The sequence below is a fragment of the Geotrypetes seraphini genome, chromosome 5 (assembly GCF_902459505.1).
Source record: "Geotrypetes seraphini chromosome 5, aGeoSer1.1, whole genome shotgun sequence".
Lineage (NCBI taxonomy): Eukaryota > Metazoa > Chordata > Amphibia > Gymnophiona > Dermophiidae > Geotrypetes > Geotrypetes seraphini.
Window position 1 is genome coordinate 42,857,120 of NC_047088.1, and position 24,987 is coordinate 42,882,106.

Sequence of the window (24,987 nt, forward strand, 5' to 3'; positions counted from 1 at the left end):
ACCACAGCTGTGGCATATTTCAATGGGCAGAAGTCTACCTGCAAGCACTATCAGCAGCACAGGTAGTGGGAGTGACCAATGTGCAGGCCAACTATCTCAGTCGGCAGACCCTAGATCCAGCGGGAGTGGGTTTTTTCTCAGAAAGTCTTCAACAACATTGTGCATTGCTGGGGACATCTGACATTCAATCTGATGGTGTCGACAGCTAACAGAAAAGTTTCTCGCTTCTTCAGCCGGAGATTCGAGCAGAAGACGCCTGCATGGATGCTCTAGTACAACCTTGGCCAGAGAAAGGGCTGTTGTATGTGTTTCCTCTGTGGCCCATGTTAGGCTGGGTCAGTTGAAGAATAGTGATCTACCTGGGGTTGGTAATCCTGGTTGTCCCAGATTTGCCACGTTGGTATGCAAATCTGGTCTGTCTACAGAGAGGTACCAATGCCTCAAACTGCTGCTTCATTCAGCTCTTCTCTCACAGGGTCCAGTGGCCCTGGGGGATCTGGAACACTTTGGGCTTATGGCATTACTCTTAAGCTTGCAGCCTTATCACGCAAGGGGTTGGTCTTGGCTAACCTCCTAAGATCTAATAAACTGGTGACTGTTGTAGCATATGGTAAGGCTTGGAAGACTTTTCAGCATTGGTATGTTAAGCTGAATGTGGAGTCTTTTCAGGCTCCACAGTTAGTGGTCCTAGTGCTTCTTCAGGATGGCCTAGAGAAGGGCCTGGTAGTTGGTTCCCTCAAAGTACAGGTGGCAGGTCTCACTTGCTTAAGGGCTTGAGTGGAAAAAGGTTTCTTTGGCTTCAAATTCCGATCTAGCACAATTTTTGAAGGGAGCAATGCAGCTGCATCCTCCTGTGCAACAGCCTTTCCTGACTTGGAACCATAATATTGTTTTGTATTCTCTCAGTAAGGCCCTGTATGAGCCCTTGCAAGAAGCGTTGCTGATATATCTTAACATTAAGACAGTTTTTCGGTAGCTATTGCCTCGGCGAGAAGGGTCTCGGAGCTGCAGGTTCTGTCAAGCAAAGAGCCTTTTCTCAGGTTTACAGAGGCAGGAGTCTCGTTATGCACGGAACCTTCCTTTCTGCCAAAATTAGTCTTGGCCTTCCACATAAATCAGGAAGTCTGGCTACCTGCATTCCATGCCATGGGTTCGAAGAAAAAGGACAAAGTCCTGGCATTGCTGGGTGTTAGGAGACTTCTTTGTTACCTAAAGGTGAAGAATTAATTTTGTCTCTCAGATCATCTGTTTGTACTAATGAATCCTAGCCACCTGGGGAAACCGGCTTCTAAGGCTTCCATTTTGAGATGCATTTGTATGGCTATTTCTTCAACGTAGATCAGGTGGGGTAAGCACCAATTTCTTTGAGCACACATTACGAAGAGTGTGGCTTCTTCATGGGCAGGGTCCCGCTGCCCGAGGAGATTTGTAGGGTGGCTACGTGGTCCACCTTCCATATGTTCACAAAATTTTACAGGATGGATATGGCGGTATAACTGGACGCCACTTTTGGGACCTCAATGTTAGCAGCAGGCTCATGTGCCCTAGACTCAAGGGACTGCTTTGGTACGTCCCACTGGTTCAAGACCCATATTATTTTGAACTAGAAGGGAAGATTAGGTTCATACCTCAATAATCTTCTTTCTAGTAGAAAAGCATATGAGTCTTGAAGGCCCGCCCTATCATATTTCAGTTTAGTTTGTTTAACTGTCTCAGACATATATGTATTTTCTAGATGCTTGACCTTCTCCTGTTAAACAGGTCTAATGAGTGATGAATACCTGGCAGGTCTTCACAGTTTTCAGATATATCCTTCTTGAGAGGGGAGATTTGTTAATAGCTCTCTGTTGTGTATAAAAAAATGTTTTGACAAATGGGAGACCTCGGGAACTGCATAAGTGCTAGTGCTGGTTGCACTCAGGTAGGTGGCTATTGGGTTCTACCTTTCTTTTTATGTTCCTATTGGCATTGGTTTTCTTTAATGGTAGTTGATTAAGAGCAGAACAGGTTTGACTTTGTTGGGGAGGTTGCTGTGCCCCTCTTTCTTTTTCTTGTGGTGATGACAGCTGCTTTGGTACAAACTGAGGAACAGAGCACAATGCAGAGATAGGGGAGGTGAAACCGAAAAATGTAGATGACTCCTTTTACACAAACTCACAAATAGAAGTGAATAACCCACTAGTTCAAGATTTATTTGTCTTTCTACTAGAGAGAAGATTATCGAAGTAAGAACCTAATCTTCCCATATTTTAGCCATACTAAGCTTCCTACCAGACCAAAGCATATGAAACAACTTCATAAATCACAGAAACCCTCATTCAAGGGTCTCTAGTCCTAATATTTTTATAATTTTATTTCCTTTAATAACATTTTTACCCCATAATAAGTGCTAGGTGGTTTATACAAAACATACAAAAGTAGAATATTGCTCATAATTATTATATCAATCTAAGAAAAGTCATCGGGGGCAATTCTCTAACTTGGAGCCTCCATTTGGATGGCCCAAGGCCACGAGGTAGAAGCCTGTTTTATAAAACAAGCCAGGCACATGGGTTCTGTTGGAGAATACTAGTATAACCTTGTATCAACTTGCCTAATGTTTAGGTGCCCACATTTATGCCAGCCTAGATGTGGCAGGGCCACAATTAATTTAGTGTTCTGTGAGTTATACATGTAAGTGGAAGTCCACTTAAGTCTTGCTCATTCCTCTACTCTTGCATATACCCCCTTGCAAATACATTAGCTAATCGTGTAAAATTTTGATATGCAATTCTAAACATGTGCCTATGTTATAGAACTGCCTTGTAAATGTGCCAAAATTTAAACAAAGGTAAACACAGGGTCTAGTGGGCTATTAGAAAGGAACTTATGATGAAATTAAATGTTTGAACCATCCTTTGACATTGTATAATTCTCAGTTAAGCTTCCTTTGAAGGTTTTATACATGCTTTTCTTCTGAATTTGCATGCCAGTGGAATATATTTTAAGCTTATTTGAGGATTGTATTGTATTCAGTCAATACACAACTCTGTTCTGAGGTTTTCTTATTGTAGCCAGTTGGATTTAGCTGACAAATGTAATGGAAGTGCCGTTTCACTAACTCCAACCACATACACTAAGTATGGAGTGTTGAGAAAATTTATTTCAACATTTACTTTTTCAATGTATTAAAATGCATTAAACCAGTTTAGGGAGGGTAGTTACTAATGTACATGAAAGGGCCGGAAGAGGTGGTGGAGACAGAGACTATGTCTGAATTCAAGAAAGCGTGGAATAGGCACGTGGGACCTCTTAGACAGAGGAAGAGATAATGGTTACTGCGGATGGGCAGACTGGATGGGCCATTTGGCCTTTATCTGCCATCCCTTCTATGAAGGGAAAATGTACTATTTTTGCCAAATAACATGCGTTAAATGGCAAAAATGTATATTTTATTGTAGTGTGAGCTGTATAATGAGATGTATGTTTAAATATTTTTATTAAATTTCCAACAAAGTGCAAGAAAATATACAGAAATATTCAGCAAAATCTCCCACATGTGCACAATCCATTCCCCCCCAGTCCCCCACCTGTATAGAAATAAAGTCTAGTATCATCTCAGGAAGCATGTGGTCAGCTTCACAAATTCAATAATCTACTTCATGCATGGCGAGTAAAGTCCCTCCAAAAATGTTCCCAAGTGTGACAGAAGCGGCGGCCCGGACCACAGTCCAGATCGCCAACCTGTCTCCTCTCCAAAGAGGCATGTATAATCATCAAGGATCTCCATTGACTGTAAGTGGGCAGGTCCCGGGACAACATGTTAGTCAATATAGCTTTTTTCCCCAGCAGCAACACTCTTGTCACAAAGGCTGTCATCCCTTTAGGCTTTGGCGATGCTATGTTATAATAGCCAAATAGTGCTCTCGGCATAGGAGACCATTGCCTGCCTCAGATAGTTGTAGTATATTGTCCAAGTCTATGCCAGAACTGCAGAATATGGGGGCAAGTCCAGAGCATGTGTCCCAAAGATGCATGTGCTTGAGCACATTTTGGACAATTATGGTGGGGAGTGATTCCCATCTGGGATGCTCGCTCAGGTGATATATATAGTCTCAAAACAATCTTTAATTGTAATTCCCAGTGATTAACATTAATGGATACCTTCTTGATATTTTTTAACACTCGTTGCACCTGCTGTGCTGTCAAAGAGCATTGCAAATCCTCTGCCCAGGACGCTGCCAAAATGTCCAAATTCGGCCCCGGTTGGCAGTCCCTGAGGCTTAGAAGGTGAAAGCGAAGTGGTATCCTCTGTTGCGCTGAGAGACTAAAAAGTTCAGAAAGTGCTTCCCGGCTGTCCTCCGTGAAGTGTTCTGCTGGTAAAGAGTGAATATAATGTCGTACCTGATAATAAGCAAAAATATCAGTGTCCGGTAAGTCAAACGTACGACATAGTGCCGGAAAAGTAGCCATCCGTCCTTCATCCAACAAAAGTGAAAAAGATATCGTAGTCCCTTCGTATCCCATCTTTTGAAGGAAGCATTTTGTAATCCAGGCGGAAATGAACAATTGCCTGGGATGGGCAAATACATAGAGACCCCAGAAGACAACTTAGCAGATTTACATACCCATTGCCATGTCCGCTGAGCTGGAGCAAATATAGGGTACTGTGCCACCACTGGGCGTAACTTCGGGTCAGAGACATGTAAGAAATAACTGATATGGTAAGGAGCTAACAAAGATAATTCTAATGGGGTAGCAGAAAAATAAGAAGTACATTTAAACCAATCATTAATATGTCTCATCTGGCAGGCCAGAGCATACCAGCGAACATTCAATAAACCATACCCTCCCCTGTCCCTAGGCAGACACATCCTAATAAATTGCATGCGAGGCCGTTTGCCCCCCCATAAAAAACATTTTAGGCCCTTGGTGAGGTTGCATTGTGAGTATAAGATAATAACAAAGGGAGCACCTGAAAGCGATACAACCATTTTGGAAAAAGCACCATTATATAAGGCCACCCATCCCGCCACTGAAAGGGGAAAGGTAGACTAATTTTGCAAGCTTTGCAGAGTATCAGGCAGCAGGGGTGAAATATTATCATTGTAGAGTGTCTGAAGGTCTCTAGGAATCCAAGTCCCCAAATATTTAATAGAAGCAGTAGCCCATGTAAAAGGAAAGTCCCCCTCCCATGATTGTTGTAATGCAGTCGGGCTGGCCAAAGCTACAGATTTCTGGTAATTTAAGGAAAATCCCGAGTAAAATCATAATTCATCTGGAATGTGCATAAGGTGGGGAATAGAGTGGCAAAGATTAGTTAGAGTAAATAATAAATCATTCACAAAAGCTAATACTTTGAGTGGTTTGCAAAGTCAACTCCAGCTATATCGCGGTCTTGAGATACAGTGCGAAAAAAAGGTTCTAAATAAAGCAAGAAAAGCAGGGGGGGACAAAGGACAACCCTGTATGGTACCCCTTTCTATCAAGATGGGTTCCATGATTATCTCGTTAACCAGCAACCTTGCCCTTGGAGTCGAATACAATGTCCGCAACGCTCTGACATACCAACCGGTCAGCCCCATATACTCCAGCACCTCAAATAAATATGTCCAATTTACTTGGTCTAAGTAACAACATGGGAATATTTTGTGATTGTGTATGAGCCAAGGTTAATAGTGCCTTACGGACATTATGCACTGCCTGTCTACCTCTCACAAAGCCCACCTGATCAGAGGCGATAATGTTCAGAAGAAGGATAGCAAGTCTATCGGCTAAAATTTTAGACAGAATTTTAATATCCACATGGGTCGATAGGACTCGGGGGCTGCACTCTCTTTCCCTGGTTTCAATATCAGTGTTATTAAGGCTTCAGTAGCTCCCACTGGAAATTGCTCGTCCTGTATCGCCTGAGTATAATACTCACGTAAAAAGGGCCCAATCTGCACTGATAACATCTTGTAGAATTCTGCTGTGAAGCCATCTGGCCCCGGGGCAGAATAATTTCTCTGGAGCTGAATGGTCTTTTAGTAATTCTTTGGTAGTGATGGGTGTGTTTAAAATCTCCACATCTCGGTCCAACAGCAGAGAGAAGCCAGAATCTTCCAAATAGTCCCTAAAAAGAGACTTATCCCCCGAGTTCCATCGACCATAGATTCCCTGAAAATGATCATGAAATATCTGCGCTATCTGTTCAGTAGAATGCTGCAGCCGACTGAAGGCCGGACACATAATGTGGCCCCCGTGCCTGTTTAATCAACCACGCCAAGAGTTTCCCCGATCGATTCCCATAGTGATGGTATTTGAACTTCTGATATAACAACATCTTGACTGTACGCTCATGTATGTAAGAATTAAGGTCGTTTCCACTGAGATTAAGTGTTCCTTAAGAGTGCACGTCAGTTGTTGTGCGTATTGTCTTTTTGCTTCTGCTAATTCTTGCTCTAAAAAGACTATTCCCTTTGACAAACGTCGATTTTGAGCTATAATATATGCTATGCAATTTCCTCTAAGGACCACCTTTGCAGTACTCCAAAACAAGGCGGGGTTTTGACGATGCTGACCATTAAACTCTAGATATTCTTCCCATTTAGTTGTTAAGTATGATTTAAAATGCTCATCAGAAAACAAGTAGCTAGAAAATTGCTAGCGTGCTGGACCTCGGAGGCCTGAGCCCACATTCACTTCTATCCAAATCAACGCATGATCCGATATTACTGCAGGGCCTATAACTGCAGAATCTACATTTAAAAAGGCCCTGCTCATGGTGAGAATATAATATATTCTAGATAGCGTTCTTTGTGCGCGTGAGCGATGTGTATAATCCCTTTCAGTTGTGTGCAGTAAACGCCAGGGGTCCACCAAATCCAAGGTGGCACAAAGATATGGGATACCCCTTGTTTGTGCTTCCCCTATACAAGGCCCTGGAGATGAGCGATCACAACTCGGGTCCATGATTTGATTAAAGTCTCCTGCAAGGAATACCGGATCCTTTTAGCAACATAGCTGTAAGACCTTCAAAAAGGGAATGGTCATATGTATTGGGAGCATACACATTTAGAAGGTAAAACGAGTATGTGCCCACCGTCAAATGTAACATGTATCATCCCTGTGGATCACTTTCTACCACTCTAGCAGTATAGGGCAATGATTTACGTATTAAGATCGCTACACCTGCCCGCTTCTGTGTGGAAGAAGCAGCATAAACTGCGCCCACCCAAAAGCTCCTCAATTTAGAGTGCTCCACATCTGTCAGATGGGTTTCCTGCAGGCAGGCTAAATAGGCCCTATGCCGTTTCAACTGATTTAAAATTTTAGTTCTTTTTATAGGGGAAGTAATTCCTGATACATTCCATGATATAATTCACAATGTATTAGCTATTTGTCTGGTGAGATGAGGAATGGATCTGTCAGACAAAAATGACTGCGGTCTGAATGCACCATCCCAGGCTCCCAGCCCAACCCAGGATAGCAAAGTGAAACGCGGGACCAGCCTGTGTACAACCAGTTGAGAAATTGCTCCTAAGTGCACATGTAAAGAAAACCAAACATATGTATCTGGACCTAATCGTCCCCCTGATCCTGAAGATGATCACACATAACCAAAATGTCAAAATTCTCCAACCCAACCCATCCCCCCTCCCTCATTGCAAGTCAAGCACAGCTAAAGGCCCACACCAAAGTGTCCCTAGAGGTATGAGAGATCACAAAGTAATGCCACCCCAGGCCCCGAGTTCCCACCATTAATCATCATTAAAGAAACTATTTTTACCTAGTAAATAAACGAGGAATTGGTCAAACAGCAGAAACAGTAAGCATATGTGAACATGGCAATTATAACCTTAACATACCACACCAAATGATACCCATACCCAAAACATATGGCACAGAGAGTGCTGAGAAGAAAGGGTCCCCGTAATTGCAGGGAAACAGGACACTCTGTAACCACCAAACCAAAATAGTAGTGGCTGCCCAAAGATGTTTTCGAGCTGTCAATAGGCTCAGTCAGGTAAGGTCAGAATGGCGTAACACTTGAGTGTTCATATAATTAGCTGCTTCCAAAGATGCGTCAGATGTATGCCATTGGCCCTGATGATGTATGCGCAAAATTGCAGGGTAAAGGAATATAAACCGTATCTTTTTCTCCGCCAATGTAGTTCAGAGCGGATAAAACAATTTCCGTTTCTCGGTCAATGCCATCGAATAATCCTGGAAAATCCGCACCTCTGAGTCTTCAAATTTTAACGAGTCCTGGAGTTGCTTGTATTTGTGCAGGATTTCAACTTTGTGATTATAATTAAGCAGTTTGGTGATGACCATCCGCGGACGTGCCACCCGCTTGTTCCCTGCCCAGCCGATGCACCCTTTTCAGGCATATAGGGCCCAAACCATCCCGCATGGGAAAGGTATCTGCCAACCATACCTCCAGAGCCTGTAACAGTGTAGCCCCTGACACCGTTTCTGGGATGCCCAAAAAGCGTAGATTGGATCTGTGTCATCGATTTTCTAAGCCTGCTTCCATGTTAGATCCTGCAGTTCCTGAAATGCTTTATCTTGGGCCCAGCTGAGAAACTTGGGTTCCAAGTTCCGTTATGCGGCGAGTGGTGTCTGCAAGCATGTTTTCCAGTTTAAGTAGTTGCTCAGAAAGGCGGTCCATTCCAGGCTGTATAGCCGCTGTGACCGCCTGTGTGATTTCGCGCAGCGCCTCTAGAACGATTTGATGGATCGCGGGTGAATTTACCAACACCATTTTGTCTGCGCCTTGCGGTGGACGGTCGCGGTCTTTCTTGGCTGTTCTGGTTGCCATCGGCGGCAGTAGAGTGGACAGAAATCTGTCCATGCGCTAGTAGTGTTGTAATGGGTACCTCCTGGTGGGCTCGCACAGCACGTGTGGCAGCAAAATCAATCGTTTGACGACTCGAGGCCCGGGAGCTCAGGCAGCACACTTCTGCCTCAGCTCAGTGTATCATGTGATCTGTATATAATGAGATGTAAAACACACAAATACATGCAAATTGAATAATGCTTCTGTAAAAATAAAGTTGGCATTTGTTCTCACTGGGAGATTTGGACTGCTAATATGTGCCTGTTGTTCCTGGGAAGCTTTAAATGAGTCGTCATATGAAGCAGTCACTCCTCTATGATTCTCCATCTGCCCCATCCCCCGGCAATTACTGAGGTTCTCCCTGTTTCATAGTAAGTAGAGCCATTTCATGCGACTCTCTTGGCCCCTAGGCTACTAATATCATAAAGACACTAGTTTTCTCTCTGGTATCTATGGGACAGATATTTTAAGCCATGAGATTTCCTGCAAATAATATGCCTGTTTCTGGCAAAAGTTTGTTACTCATATAAATGGACTCCATAGCAAACTTTTGCTAGAAGTTGTACTATATGGGAACTGGCAAAAAAGGATATGACACCTTAATGAGATGTAATGTTTTCTTTTTATTTGCAAAAATCAGCCAAAGATGTTTTACATACTGCTTTTCACTTGGTTCTGAATTTGTAAGCTACCTTGAAAGATATTATATCACAGCAGCTCAATAATTCAGAATTTTAGAAGTTCTCAGAGTTACTTTGCAAAAAGGGGCTTCAGGTGACAAAATGTGCAAAATACTGAAATATGGGTGTGTTTGTTCATTTTTGAAGACCCATTTTCTGAAATTTACTTTGCACATTAGTACATCTGCCTATTTGAGATTTACAAATTTATGGTAGCTTGTATGTAGTCTTCTTATATAGAGTTAATAGGGTATATTGTTGGATTCCTCACTCAGAAGATAAAAGATTGTTTTAATTTCTAGAGCACAGAACCTCTTCAGGACCTAGTTTACTGACCGTCTTCCTTGGAATTGTCTGCATTGCAGCTCTTATGTTACCAACATTGGGGGAAATGGAATCTGTAGTGCCTCTCTACCTCCATTTAAGTGTTAATCAAAAATTAGTAGCTGCTTATGTTTTAGGTAAGCATTCTTGTGTGATTACAGTTCTATTTATTTATTTTGTTACCCTTGTGAAACCTGTTCCCTTAAGAGGCTTGTTGTAAGAAGACAGACAAAAAAGTAATTTCTTGTGGGTTCTGATTCCTTTGATACAGCACCACCAAGAAAATTGTATGAAAGTTTTCCAGATTTCATGAGCCACATCTTTCAAACACAGTAAAATAAAGTTGCACAGAGAATGCTGGTGATATATTCACTGTTGAAATCATGCATACATCATCTCAAATGTTACTATGAATTTCAGTCAGTGTTTGCTGGGGAGTGCTTTGATGGCTGGGGTGGTTTAGATGGGCTGGAGTGAATTTTGATGGAGACTTCAGTAGATGGAACCTAAGCACAGTACCGGGCAGAGCTTTGGGATCTTGTCCAGAAATAGCTAAGAAGAAGAAAAATTTAAATTAAATCGGTAATTTAAAGAGTGGGTAAGGTTGGGCAGACTGGATGGACCATTTGTGTCTTTATCTGCCATCATCTACTATGTTACTATGAATGAAATATGCAAGGCTGTGCTGAATCTTTGTTCATTAGCTGAGTAACCCTTTTGTATTTCTTATTAAAAATACTGATTACATTACACATTAGAGCAAACAAAGAAACTCTCTTCATTTGCTGTATGTGTGTCTTATAGTTATTAGCATTTAATAACTACTAGTGTGATTGGGACCTGCAATGGGGGTATCGGTTTGAGGAGCATGAGGTAAAAATATGTGTGAACTAATCTTGAATGGATGTGCTTTTCTATCAGTTTTATGGAGCTCTACTTTTAAACTTTCTTAACCCTTCTGTACACACCTAGGGTAATTTTGACCTCAGCCTGACAAATTAGTTTAGTTGTTTACTTATAAATTCTAATTTTGATTTCAAATTCTAGGTACCTTTTCAATAGAAACAGACAATGCGTTTCTTGTCGTCTGTGATAAATACAGCTTTTGAATTTTTTTGTTTTAACCTAGTTTAACATGAGTACCGTATTTTCACATAGATAACGCGCACCTGTGTAAAACGTGTACACGGGTATAGCGCGCGAAAAACACAAATTTATGTACAGAAATTTTTATATATCGCGCACACCTGTATACCGCGCATGCTGCCCGACTCTCCTTTCGCCCGCCCCGACTCTCCTCTCCCCCTTGAAGTCCTGTCCCCACCCTGAAAGCCTGATGCCCCCCCCGACGTCCGATTCACCCCCCCCCGCAGGACCGCTCGCACGCACCCCCACCCCGAAGGACCGCTCGCACGCCCACAGCCTCCCGACCCCCTCCCCCCATCATGTAGAAGCTCCTACCGGTGTCCTGCTGCTTCCTCTTGGCGGTCCCGACTCCCCGACACGATCGGGGCAAGAGGGAGCTCAAGCCCTCTTGCCCCAGCCAACCGCGGCACCCCCGACACGTTCGGGGCAAGAGGGAGCTCAAGCCCTCTTGCCCCCCCCGACTCCCCGACACGATCGGGGCAAAAGGGAGCCCAAGCCCTCTTGCCCCGCCGACTCCCCAACTCTCTGACAATATCGGGCCAGGAGGGAGCCCAAGTCCTCCTGGCCCTGACAACCCCCCCCCCCGCTAGTTGTTCGGGCCAGGAGGGAGCCCAAACCCTCCTGGCCATGGCGACCCCCTACCCCGCACTACATTACGGGCAGGAGGGATCCCAGGCCCTCCTGCCCTCGACACAAACCCCCCTCCCCCCAACGACCGCTCCCCCAGCCGACCCGCGACCCCCCTGGCCGCACCCCCATGACACCCCCACACCCCTTCCTCGTACCTTTGTGTAGTTGGCCGGACAGACGGGAGCCAAACCCGCCTATCCGGCAGGCAGCCAACAACGGAATGAGGCCGGATTGGCCCATCCGTCCCAAAGTTCCGCCTACTGGTGGGGCCTAAGGCGCCTGGGCCAATCAGAATAGGCCTGGGAGCCTTAGGTCCTCCTTGAGCTCCCTCTTGCCCCGATCGTGTCGGGTGTCGGGACCGCCAAGAGGAAGCAGCAGGACACCGGTAGGATGGGGGGGTCGGGAGGCTGTGGGGGTGCGAGCGGTCCTTCAGGATGGGGGTGCGGGTGGGAGTGCGTGCGAGCGGTCCTTCGGGGTGGGGATGCGAGTGCGTGCGAACGGTCCTTCGGGGTGGGGGTGCGAGCGGTCCTGCGGGGAGGGTGAATCGGACGTCGGGAGGGTGGAACTATGTAAAAAAAATTTTGTATAATGCGCAAGGGTGTGCGCGGTATATGCGAGAAAATACAGTATACTGATTATATACACCTGGGCTCAAATCGACCCCACAGGTTTATGAAGGCAACATTGTCAGCAGTGGAATACAGCACTGAAAAAGTCGTAATGTATCTCCAAATCTCCAAAATGAGATAAGAGAAGTTGAAAACATGTGAAAATATTTTGTTAGGTCTTGCTGTAAAAGAAATGGCTAACAGCCATTTTTTACATTTGTATAGTGAATGTGCTGAATAAGAGAAGAAACATTTTTGAAACATTACCGGAACATCACCGGTTGTGCTGTAGGCCTAAATATAATAATAATAATAATTTTATTCTTATATACCGCCAAAGCCATAGTAGTTCGAGGCGTTTTACAATAAGAAGAGCTGGACAATCAGCGAAATAATTACAATGAAGTTGTCGAATACATGTAAGTGGGTTAAAGAGGTAATCAGCGAAAGGCAGAGTAATAGTCACAATGTAGGGACATCGAGTACATGTAAGTAGAATACAGAGATAAGGCTTTAAGAGTTCTTGGTTACAAATCGGTTAAACAAGTTTGTTTTAACTAGTTTTCTAAAGCTAAGATAGGATGAGGAGTTCTTAATGATGTTACCCAGCCAACCGTTCTGTTGACCTGCTTTATAAACATAAATGTTTCACTTGAGTGCCGTGACAGTGAGAATTTGCTAAATTATTAAGCTGAAGCAACTTTGTGCTTAAGTGATGGGGTCAAAATGACCCAGGTGTGTAAAGTTGGCGATAATTTAGTATGCATGGAAGGGTTAATTATGATAGTTTTGTAAACTGCTTTGTCTTGTTTATGAAGGAAGCAGTATATCAAATTAATAAGCGATGAACGATCTGTAAAAGTGAAATCATGGCTTTGCTTCTGACTTGTTCTTTTCTTTTTATGTCTTGCAGGTCTTATCACAATGGTTATCCTTAGGACATGAGCACAGATTTAATTGTGCTCTAAATATAAATTTTCACATCATGAGTGGACTGCCTTGTTTTGCCCATTAATACTGTATGGAAAAAAACACTACAGTGGTTTTAAATATTTTCAGAAGTGTAATATATATTTTAACTTTATGTATAATTGTAACTGAAAGACTGCAGGCACATTGGGTGCTTACGTTACAGGCAAATAGGAAGCTTTTGTTCTGTGATTCCTGTGAAGCAAATTTTAAGAAATTGTGTTTTATATGAACACTTACAAAAAACTTTTATTAAAACATATTTCATTTTATATCTTTCCAAAATCACCTCATTGGTATTTAAAGATGACCAGGTGTATTGAGCAGGCCAATTCATGGCTTAGAAGTATTACATTTTGCATCAGTGAAAAAGGAACCGCTAAGAGGAACAGTTTTTGCAAAGAACGGATCCATCTTTCAATTAAATTGTAAGGCATGGTATCACTAATAGCCATGAAATAAAAGGTAAATCAAACCAAGGTTTGTCTCATTATCTAGGAGTCCTAATGTCAGGTTCTACCATTCCATGTGTTAAAGTATTTCTGTGTAGATCAATTGTTTGTACAGTAAATTGAGGACTTAGATTTGGGGAAACCCTCTTACCTGTGAGTACCCTGATCACTAAATATTTTCTCAGATATTATGTGTCTGTTTTTGAGTTTTGATTTTTTTTAGGAATTTACCTCCTAATAAGTTAAAGAAAATTGCATGAACTATTTCTTCTTGCATAAGTATTAGTTAATATTTCTCATTATCTGATTTGTAGTTAATTGTACAAATTGTTAATGAAATGGGTTATGTTTAGGTAATAGTCTCTTGCCTTAAGGTACGTTTGTTTTTTTGTTTAAGTAGGAAGTACAAAAGACTTGTCTGTATACTGCTAGAGCACAATACACACTTCTTCCAAATACTCAAGGATATATGTCATAGTGGGATCTTGCCACTATTTTCAGGGTTGAGGGGTCATAGCTTCAGGCCTCAACACAACTAAGGCTTTCTGACATCCAGTACCACTCCATATTATTTGCCTCTGTCATATGTAGCATCAAACGGACACAACCTTCTATGCTAAGGCTGGACTTACCTCTGGATAAAGTTAGTTGAGATGGAATTCCTGAATGTTTGCTGGTACCAAAAGCATTGTAGCTGTTGTCAAGGTATTGAAATCCACAGAGCCAGGTTCTTGCATCTGAGCTTTATAACAAGGTTTATCTTTGACTCAAAGCTCTTTTGATAGTATGAGCCTGATATTGGAAGGATTATCACCTATTCTCAACTCATACCATGAAACAAAAGGAAAAAGTTCCAAATTTTGCAGAAGGATATTTGTAATCAAAGTTGCTAAAGCAAATGCTGTTTTCCATGCATGACTGATTGATTGTCATTCAGTTTGCATAGTTTTTTGTATTGGGTGAGGTATATGTTTATTTTTCTTGCTGCTTTCTCTATAGTCTTAACAGAGAAAGCTTTGGCTTTACTGGTAAAAATGGTACAAGTTTCCAGATCCAAACCAAAGGAAGAAATATTTCTTCCTTGACCAGTGTCATCCCAGATTGTTGTTTCTCAACAGGTATTTCTGTAGGATGATTAGGACTCTGCAGTTACCGATAATAAAAATCTTGTATGTCTAGGAGTTATTTTTATTTCAGCACAGTAAACTGTGGTCCCAGAGAACAAAATTCTAGCTTGTCTATTCACTTATTGACAATGACCACACTGTCCTGAAAGCAATTGTCTTTATTATGTGCTTCTTTACTATAGAAAACAAACTTGCCTGAATACAGGAAAGGCACAGCTTAATAATAATAACTTTATTTTTTCTATACCGCCATAATCTTGCGACTTCTAGGCGGTTCACAATGAAGAATAGCTGTACAGTCAGCGAATTACAGTGTACAAATAGAGAAGAGGTCACTGAGCGGTCAGTGATTACATGGTGCAAATTGGCAAGAAGAAAGATATACATAGGTTACAATATAATATTAACATGTTACATTGCAAATGGTTAGAAGTCAGCGAATAACTGAGTACAAATTGTGAGGTAGATTTACATAGGTTACAGTATAATTTTGACAGATTACATTGCATATGGTTAGAAGTCAGCGCATAACTGAGCACAAATTGTGAGAAAGACATTGTACATTCAGAGAATACAGAGTAGTGATAATGAGGAGTAATGAATTTAGTATGATGAGCGGTAGCTTTGATCCGGGGGGGGGGAGGGGGGGAGAAAGTTTGGTTAGTTACAGGCATGCATAAGTAGGTATTTAAAAATGAACACAATTTATAATGATAATCTAGATTATGCCAAGAAACTGTTACTAAGAGCAAAAACACACAGTAAGGATTACCATACCCTAATCCCATAAATCTACCCAAAGTACGGAAGAATAGTTGTGAATCTATCTATCTACCCCAGCTAAAGCATATATATATATGAAGATATGCCTGTACTCCAATGAGAAAGAGGAACGTCTCCAACGTGAGGATTTATTTCTTGAACAGTGAGCCAGCCTCTTCTGCTCTGCAGGGTGTCAGACTGTTTGCGACCTATGTCAGGGCTCTGTTCTGGGAAGAATACAGCAGGCACTGATGACTGCGAGTCCTTTAATGAGCAGCGGTGCAGTAACTCTTGCAGGGAACAATCTCAGACTGGGTCTCTCTCCAGTGCAGGGAGACACAAGGAAACTGGTCCCAGTAACTTGATTCAGGACAGCCTGAGTATGCACCTGATCTGTGCATAGGCTCTGGTCCAGGCTGTCTTAGTCTCTTTACACCAACACCCCAATCTCCTCTCCTGCACACACTTGAAGTTACCTTCCCCACCTCTCACAACTAACTTTCTAACTCCATCTGCCTTCCTTCTTCTAGTCTTCACCACCAAAAGGGTATCATTGACTAATAAAGTTCTTACCACCAGGCAAATTTCTTTCTCACATACGAAGTGTCCTACACTCTGTCCAAGGTCCATTGTCCTCGTAAATTGTCCTGAAGATAAGATTGCCAGACTTTGACAACCACCGGTCCATGCTGGATCCTCCTTATCACATTCCTCAGGCAGTGGGCTTCCTTGACTAACAGACAAGCAGCTTGAAATTCCAAGATGCTGACAGAAGGGAAAACATTTTTTTATACTAGGCCCAAAGCCTAATGGTGATACTGTGTAAGTTTGTTTATTTCTCAGGCTTGCTATACCATTGTTTCTGAAACACAGGTTACAGTAGTTTATAAATAAAGGAAAAGAACTGGGTAGTACCATGCCAAACCTGTTCACAATAACGTGTCTTAAGGAAAGTGTTTAACTCCCTCTAGCAGCAGTTTATAGTGCGGTGAGTCGCGCTGAATGGCCCACGTAGCTCCTGACACTCATAGAGTTCCTATGAGTGTCAGGAGCAGCGTGGCCATTCAACGTGGCTCTTTGTTTTACAAACTGCTAGTGCAGTTTAGAAGAAGGGGTAAGTAAATACTGACTCTGAATGAATCTTTAGTGGGAGTACATTCCATAGTGTCTGGGCTAAAAAAAATAAAGCTGAGCTGTGTGTAGATTAATAATGAGCCATTTGGGGAAAAGGAATAATGAAACAATGTGCATCAGTAGAATGCAAAAATTGACTTGATGTATATGAAATTATTATAGAAGATAGATAAGCAGGAGTACCCCAGTGGTAGGCCTTAAAGGTAAAGTAGAAAGAAATTGGATGCAGCGAGGTAATTTCTGATTGAACAGTCTGGCACAATTTTGCCCTCTCTTTTCAGACTCAAGTGGAGCAGGGGTGTTTTACTCCAGCCCTTCCCTTCTAGACAGCCTGCAAAGAGGAAGGGAGGGGAAGGGCTGAGTTGGGAGCAGAGAACAGTCCTACTCCTTAATGCAGCTTATCTTCTCATGTTGCTCCTGCCCATTCCCTACCTTAGCTTTACAGTTCTACCAATCATGATTCTTTGGTTTCAATTACCTGTATTTTCTGGAAGACAATCAAAATTATAGGCCAGATTTATTATTAAACATGTCTTTTGACATTTTCTGTAAGAAAAATGATGGTTGCAGAACTGGAGCAGTTATTGCACAGGGAGTAAAATTTAGATGAATCATCTGCTATGTATTACTTGTGAGTCATGCTTGTGTACTGAATTTGAGCAGAAAGCTGTCTTGGTGTGGCAGTATGTGGGCTAAAATGTTACTGGCATTATTATCTCAACATTATTATCTGGACAACATTTAAAACAGATTCTTAATCTTGGTGGAACATTAAAATTGAAGTTACGGCCAAGCTTGATTTAGGAAATGTAGAGAAAAATGCTGCCTAACATATTTAAATTTAATCTTGCAACTTTTTTTCCTGGTACTAGCTCAAGGTAAGTTTCCTTTATGCATGCTAGATATTTCTCTGTCCCAAAGAGCTTACAATTTTAATTTTATACATGAGGCAATGGAGAGTTAAGTGACTCCCCCCAGATCACAAAGAACAGCAGTGGGCTTTGAACCAGGTTTTGCTGGCTGCTACTCTCCACTTGACCAACAGTTTGAGGACCAAGTGAGAATTTAAATGCAGAGATCTAAAAAGCATAATTTTGTTTTTGGCAGTAAGGTAAATCTAGGGAAAGCTATGTTGAAAAAAAAAATTGTAATTAGAATAAACTGCCATGGCCTTGGTATAGTGTTTAAGAAAGTCTGGTCCGAGTTTTGAAAAGTCATTCATCTGCTTGCTTTGAGGGAGAGATTCTTGAAAGTGTTCTTGCCGTATTGTTGGCTCATGAAAAGCTAGTAAGAAGATATGCAGGAAGAAAGCATAGGAGACAAGTGTTTCAGAATGCTTAGTGAACCTTATGTGTGGATATCTCTCCCAGGGGCTTCTAAGGAGCAGGTCTAGAAACTTTTGACCAGGGGTACCCAAAAGGTCGATCGCGGAGCCCATCCCGGGCTCGGCGATACTCGTGTTGCCTTTGTGTTCGCCCCGTTCCCTGACACTGTAACAGTCCAGACTGCAGAAGTGCCGGGCACACCAGCCTTACCCCTCCCCCTAACGCCAAATCTGACATCGGAGAGGAAGTTCCGGGCCAACCAATCACTGCATGGCTGGCCTGGAACTTCCTTCCTCTTCCTCTGCTGGCCTGTTAAAGCGTCGGGGAGCAGGGAGAACTCGGTGGCAACGGTGGCTTGGGGAGGTTTAGTGAGCTGAGTTCAAGTTGCTGAGTGATAGTGCAGTGGCAGTGAGTGATATTTTTTGTGTTTGGGGCTGTTGTAGAGAGGTATTTGGTTGAAAGGGAAGTTTTGGGAGTGATGAATCAGTTGCTGGGGCTTCATTTTATCAGGTGGGGCATTTTGATGGAGGTAGGGCAGTGGTGGGGAATAATTTTAGAGTAGGGGCAGTTTGGAGGGTTGGGAGATTAGAGAACAGGGAGAAACAGCAGAAAGGAGGACTTGCCTAACTGTTATGTACAGTATGCATGCAATTGTCTGTGCTATAGGACCTGGAACTGCTTCTCTCTTTGAAATGCACTGAATCTTTTTTTATCCCAGGACAAGCAGGCAGCATATTCTCTACGTGGGTGACGTCATCCACGGAGCCAGGACGCGGACAGCTTTTCAAGCAAACTTGATTGAAGATTTCAAGTTTGCTGGTGCTGCACCACGCATGTGCGTGCCTTCCTGCTCCATTAGAGGGCGCATCCCCTCCTCATGGTCTTCAGTTCTTAGTTTTCCGCGGGCTTATTTCATTGGAACCCTACGTCTGATTTGGCCCATTTTCAAAATTATTTTTCCCACATGCCAAGTTTCATCCTATTCTGTTAAATTTTCAGTTATTTTGCCCTCAGTCAGACAGGCAAAGAGAGATGTTCTCAACCCATTTTGTACAATTCTTTCCAACTTCTATTGGTTTGGAAAGAATAAAAAGGAGGGGAAAAAGTTTATTGTAAATGTCTGTGGTGGAAGCTCCAATTTAGCCTCGGCTTGGGGAGAAAGAAAGACAGATAGAAAGAAAGAAAGGGGGGGGCAGGGATACAGACTGCAGAAGCTCCGGGTATACCAGCCTTCCCCTGACATCAATTCTGACATCATAAGGGAAGTTCTGGGCCAACCAGTCGCTGCCTGGCTGGCCTGGAACTTCCTCTCCGATGTCAAAATTGATGTTGGGGGGGGGGGGGGGAAGGCTGGCCTGTTACAGTGTCGGGGAACAGGGAGAACTCGCAGCTTGGGGGCCTGTTCCCAGACGATGGCAGCAGTGGCTTGGGGAGAAAGAAAGGACAGACAGAAAGAAAGACAGGGAGACAGAAAGAAAGGGGGCAGGGAGAGAGAAAGGATGTCAGAATTGATGTCGGGGGGAAGGCTGGTGTACCCGGCACTTCTGCAGTCTGGCCTGTTACAGCGTCAGGGAAAGGGGAGAATGCAAAGGCAACGCGAGTTGATATACTGGTCGATCTCGATCGACCTTTTGGGCACCCCTGCTCTAAAGCATAGTGGGCTTGGATTTAGGCATAGGCAATATATAGCTATCCTTCTTGCCACACCTCAGTCTGGGTGGATGCCACTGCCTATAAATCCCAAACCCAGAGCAGCTGCACTAACCCGACTGCTCTACTCTCTCTTAAACATGAGAGAAGAGCAGGTGGTAGGCTCAGAGGGAGATGATAAGGAAGGAGGGAAATTATGAGGAAGCTTATGGAGAGCTCCTATCACAAACAGTTGATCTGAGGAGATAGGAGAGAAGGGGGACCAAGAGATGCAGTGGAAATAGAAAATGACATTCTGTTCCAAATATTGTCTTTTTTCTGTTCATTTTTTAAAAAGTTTTATAATACAATATAATACAGTAAAAGGTTGACATGAAAATATGCATACTTTTAACAGTGAAAGAAAAGCTACACATAGACTCCCACAGGACATACTGAATTCTTTTTAAAGTTTATAATTAAAGATCAACCTGAGGCATCTCAGAGAACTTAGATGGATGTTTGAACATAAATCCATGGCTCCACATCCGACTGGATGGCTAAGTCATTCAATATATTTAATCTATGCATTGAAAACTAACAATATATAAAAAAACATAACAATAATGATGTACCTTTTTTGGCTGAAAGATGGCTACCAACAAGATGGGAAAGAGGCATAAGCTAGAACCGCAATCTCTATCCAAAACTCCTCTCCTGACATCTGAAAATGGTGCTAAAACTGAAGTCCTGGAGGAGCTAAGCGCGCTAAGGGACATCGTGAATAAGATCAAGGAAGACACAGCTGATTTGAAAGAGGAACTTTCTAACCTTACCAATGAGGTAACCCAGTTTAAAACTTGTGTTTCAGAGCAGGAAATTAAATCTGGAATGGTGGAAAAAATTACAACCCTGCAAAAGCAAATAAAGAAAAAGATAACACTGCTTGAGCAGGAATTTGAGGATGCCAGCAATCGATCGAGGAGAAACAACTTAAGAATAGTAGGAGTGCCTGAAGGTCAGGAAGGCTCTGATCTTGTCTAATTTGTTGAGAACTTGATTCCAAAAGTGCTAGATCTTATGTTTGAAAGAGACTTTGAGATTGAAAGAGTACGTCCCTGCTAGATATTGTTGAACTATTTTATTGTTGAATAACTGTATTAGTGTGTTCAAGTAATCCTTGTTGAGTATAGACTTTCGGTAGTTGAAATCACCCATATTGTTACCAAGTTTGTTAGCCTCCTAATTTCTGATAATATTTCAACATCTGCATCTGTCTGTTCATCCTGGTCAGGTAGACAGTTGTAAACTCCTATCATTATCCTTTTCCCCTTTAGACCTGGAATTTCTACCCTTAGGGATTCCGTGTGTTTCAGTTCCTGTAGAATTTTTAGTCTATTTGATTCAAGGCCAATATATAATGCTATGCCTCCTCCACCAATTTGATCCACCCTATCACTATGATATAATTTGTCCCAATGGTTATCTTCCTTCTACCACGTCTCAGAGATGCGTATTATATCTATCTTTTCATTTACCGTATTTTCACGTAGATAACGTGCACCCATGTAAAACGCGCACACGGGTATAGCGTGCGAAAAACACAAATCTATGTACAGAAATTTTTATATACCGCGCACACCCGTATACCGCGCATGCTGCCCGACTCTCCTTTCGCCCGCCCCGACTCTCCTCTCCCCCTTGAAGTCTTGTCCCCACCCTGAAAGCCTGATGCCCCCCCGACGTCCGATTCACCCCCCCCCCCCGCAGGACCGCTCGCACCCCCACCGCGAAGGACCGCTCGCACGCACCCGTACCCGGAAGGACCGCTCACACGCACTCCCACCCGCACCCCCACCCTGAAGGACCGCTCGCACCCCCACAGGCTCCCGACCCCCCCCCCCCCATCATGTAGAAGCTCCTACCGGTGTCCTGCTGCTTTCTCTTGGCGGTCCCGACTCCCCGACACGATCGGGGCAAGAGGGAGCTCAAGCCCTCTTGCCCCAGCCAACCGCGGCACCCCCGACACGATCGGGGTAAGAGGGAGCTCAAGCCCTCTTGCCCCAGCCAACCGCGGCACACCCGACACGATCGGGGCAAGAGGGAGCTCAAGCCCTCTTGCCCCAGCCAACCGCGGCACCCCCGACACGATCGGGGTAAGAGGGAGCTCAAGCCCTCTTGCCCCAGCCAACAGCGGCACCCCCGACACGATCGGGGTAAGAGGGAGCTCAAGCCCTCTTGCCCCAGCCAACCGCGGCACCCCCCGACACGATCGGGGCAAAAGGGAGCCCAAGCCCTCTTGCCCCGCCAACTCCCCGACAATATTGGGCAAGGAGGGAGCCCAAGTCCTCCTGGCCCTGGCGACCCCCCCCCCCCGCTAGTTGTTCAGGCCAGGAGGGAGCTCAAACCCTCCTGGCCACGCGACCCCCTACCCCGCACTACATTACGGGCAGGAGGGATCCCAGGCCCTCCTGCCCTCGACGCAAACCCCCCTCCCAACGACCGCCCCCCCCAAGAACCTCCGACCGTCCCCCAGCCGGCACCCACGACACCCCCACCCCCCTCCCTGTACCTTTGTGTAGTTGGCCGGACATACGGGAGCCAAACCCAACAACGGAATGAGGCCGGATTGGCCCATCCGTCCCAAAGCTCCGCCTACTGGTGGGGCCTAAGGCGCCGGGGCCAATCAGAATAGGCCCTGGAGCCTTAGGTCCCTCCTGGGGGCGGGGCCTTGGGCACATGGTCGGATTAGGCCCATGTGCCTCAGGCCCTGCCCCCAGGTGGGACCTAAGGCTCCCGGGCCTATTCTGATTGGCCCAGGCACCTTAGGCCCCACCAGTAGGCGGAGCTTTGGGACGGATGGGCCAATCCGGCCTCATTCCGTCGTTGGCTGCCTGCCGGACAGGCAAGTTTGACTCCCGTCTGTCCGGCCAACTACACAAAGGTACGGGGAAAGGGGGTGGGGGGGTCGCGGGTCGGCTGGGGGGGGCGGTCGGAGGTTCTTGGGGGGGCGATCGTTGGGGGGAGGGGGGTTTGCGTCGCGGGCAGGAGGGCCTGGGATCCCTCCTGCCCGTAATGTAGTGCGGGGTGGGGGTAGGGGGTCGCCGTGGCCAGGAGGGTTTGAGCTCCCTCCTGGCCCGAACAACTAGGGGGGGGTTCGCCAGGGCCAGGAGGAGTTGGGCTCCCTCCTGGCCCGATATTGTCGGTGAGTTGGGGAGTCGGCGGGGCAAGAGGGCTTGGGCTCCCTTTTGCCCCGATTGTGTCGGGGAGTCGGGGGGGCAAGAGGGCTTGAGTTCCCTCTTGCCCCGATCGTGTCGGGGGTGCCGCGGTTGGCTGGGGCAAGAGGGCTTGAGCTCCCTCTTGCCCCGATCGTGTCGGGTGTGCCGCGGTTGGCTGGGGCAAGAGGGCTTGAGCTCCCTCGTATCGGGTGTCGGGACCGCCAAGAGGAAGCAGCAGGACACCAGTAGGAGCTTGTATATGATGGGGGGGGTCGGGAGGCTGTGGGGGTGCGGGTGCGTGCGAGCGGTCCTTCGGGGTTGGGGTGCGAGCGGTCCTGCGGGGGGTGAATCGGACGTCGGAGAGGGGGGGAACTATGTAAAAAAAATTTTGTACAACGCGCTCACGCGTATAACTTGCGAGGGTATGCGCGGTACGTAAAAACCACGTATAACGCGCGCGTTATATGCAAGAAAATACGGTAATGCACTATATTCTAACATTCTCATCTTGTTTCTTAGGCTTCTGGTATTTGCATACAGACACTTCAAACAATGTTTGTCATTCCTATTTACAATTTGCTCAGCAGCCTTTTTGGCATTGATACAAGAAATGCAGTAGCTTTGTTTCTGTGCTCACCATACCCGATTTACAACACAATATGCATTATAAAAAGTGCCTTATCATGAATGAGTGAGGCAGTATCTTTGCTAAAAGTTTTGTATTCTAATTTAAAAGAGATCAGTTGGTAAGACTCACAATTTAGTGAATCTCTCCCTGGCTTTGGTAATACTGTAACACTGGTTGTTAACATTTCCTTCTCCAACTATCTTCCTGAAGATCATTAAACAGTTCAGTGAGGTACGGTGCCACTATCTTGGCTGTGGTTTCATCCAGCCCTGGTGCCTCCCCACTCCATCTCGATTGCACCATGTCCCAGTCTAATGCTTCTATATACACCTATTCTGATTTCTGCAATTGAACCCCCTCTAAATACATCTCTGTACTACCATCTATGATGTGTCTTCTGAATACAGCTTAGTAAAATCTTTGAAAACATTATTTTATATGCTCATCCACCTCACACACATTCCCCTTCTCATCCTCAACTTTCATAAACTGCGATTGACCCTTCTTGGTCTGCCTGCCTTATTTCTAAGCTTATTTTAATAAATGCAACTGAAAGGCCCTTCAACAGGCTAATTTCCATAATTCTTGACAAAGCTGTTTTAAATCATGGGAAAATGACATTGTTCTAGCTCCCTCACCTTTCCTTTAAGTTTTTTGTTGCTGCTCCTTATGTTCATATGTAGCAATGGAGATCAATACCCCACTGCTGTACACCTTCATCCCGTCCCATAGGGTGACTCGGTTAGTATCCTTAAGCTGAAAGTATACTTCTATCTCTTCTGCTATCTTCTGACATATATCTTCCTTCTTTAGAAAACTTTCATTTAGTCTCCAAACCCCACTAGTTATCTTTCCCTTCGGTTTCAATCCCATCCAGACCATGGCATGGTCAGATTGTGTGAAGGATTTTATCCCCACCTATTCCCCCTAGCACTGGAGTGACCCTTCCACTAATAAATCTATCCTAGAGGACTGGTGTATATGTAAATAAAGTGAAGTTACTGACCTGTAGTAGATGTTGTCCAAGGACAGCAGCATATATGTTTTCACATATGGGTGATGTCATTCATCATGTCCGATGCAGATGCTACCCAGCATACTATAGTTTTAAGAAGCCTTTGGCAGCATCCCTTTGTCCGTGCTCAAGTGCCTTCCTGCCCGACGTGAAGAAATACAACTCTTGGGGAGGAATGTGAGAATACATGTACTGCTGTTTTTGAAAAACACCTGCTACACTAGGTAACTAACTTTGTTTTATTCGAAGACAAGGAGTGACACTTGGCTGCATATACTATAGCAGGACATGTTATCCACTTCTACCCTAGATGAGATAATTTTCAAACACCAGTCTGACCTCATGTGCAACTTTCTTCAAATTAGTCACTTATTTTATAACCTCTCTTCTATCTATATATTCCTTCTATGCTTATACCCTATGCCAGGGGTGTCAAACTCAGACCCACGGGCCAAATCTGGCCCACAGTGTAATTATATTTGGCTCATGAGAAAATACCAAATGTCTACTAGAGATGGCCCGCCGGTAGAGTTTTTT

The 24,987-nt window shown here is 44.3% G+C and overlaps 1 protein-coding gene across 7 annotated transcripts in view; it reads left to right on the forward strand.

The window, feature by feature from the left end:
- Window positions 1-13,635, forward strand: part of MOSPD1 (motile sperm domain containing 1) — a 69,118-nt gene extending 55,483 nt beyond the window's left edge. For 5 of the 7 annotated variants that reach the window (XM_033946797.1, XM_033946795.1, XM_033946793.1 and 2 more), the window contains exons 5-6: window positions 9,786-9,944; window positions 13,105-13,635. In XM_033946797.1, the coding sequence (XP_033802688.1) occupies window positions 9,786-9,944; window positions 13,105-13,136 (191 nt within the window). In that variant the 3' untranslated portion in view covers window positions 13,137-13,635. Of the gene's footprint in view, window positions 1-9,785; window positions 9,945-13,104 lie in introns of those variants that run through there. The other 2 variants (XR_004539653.1, XR_004539652.1) reach the window with 2 other exon arrangements.
- The last annotated feature ends 11,352 nt before the right edge of the window (window positions 13,636-24,987 follow it).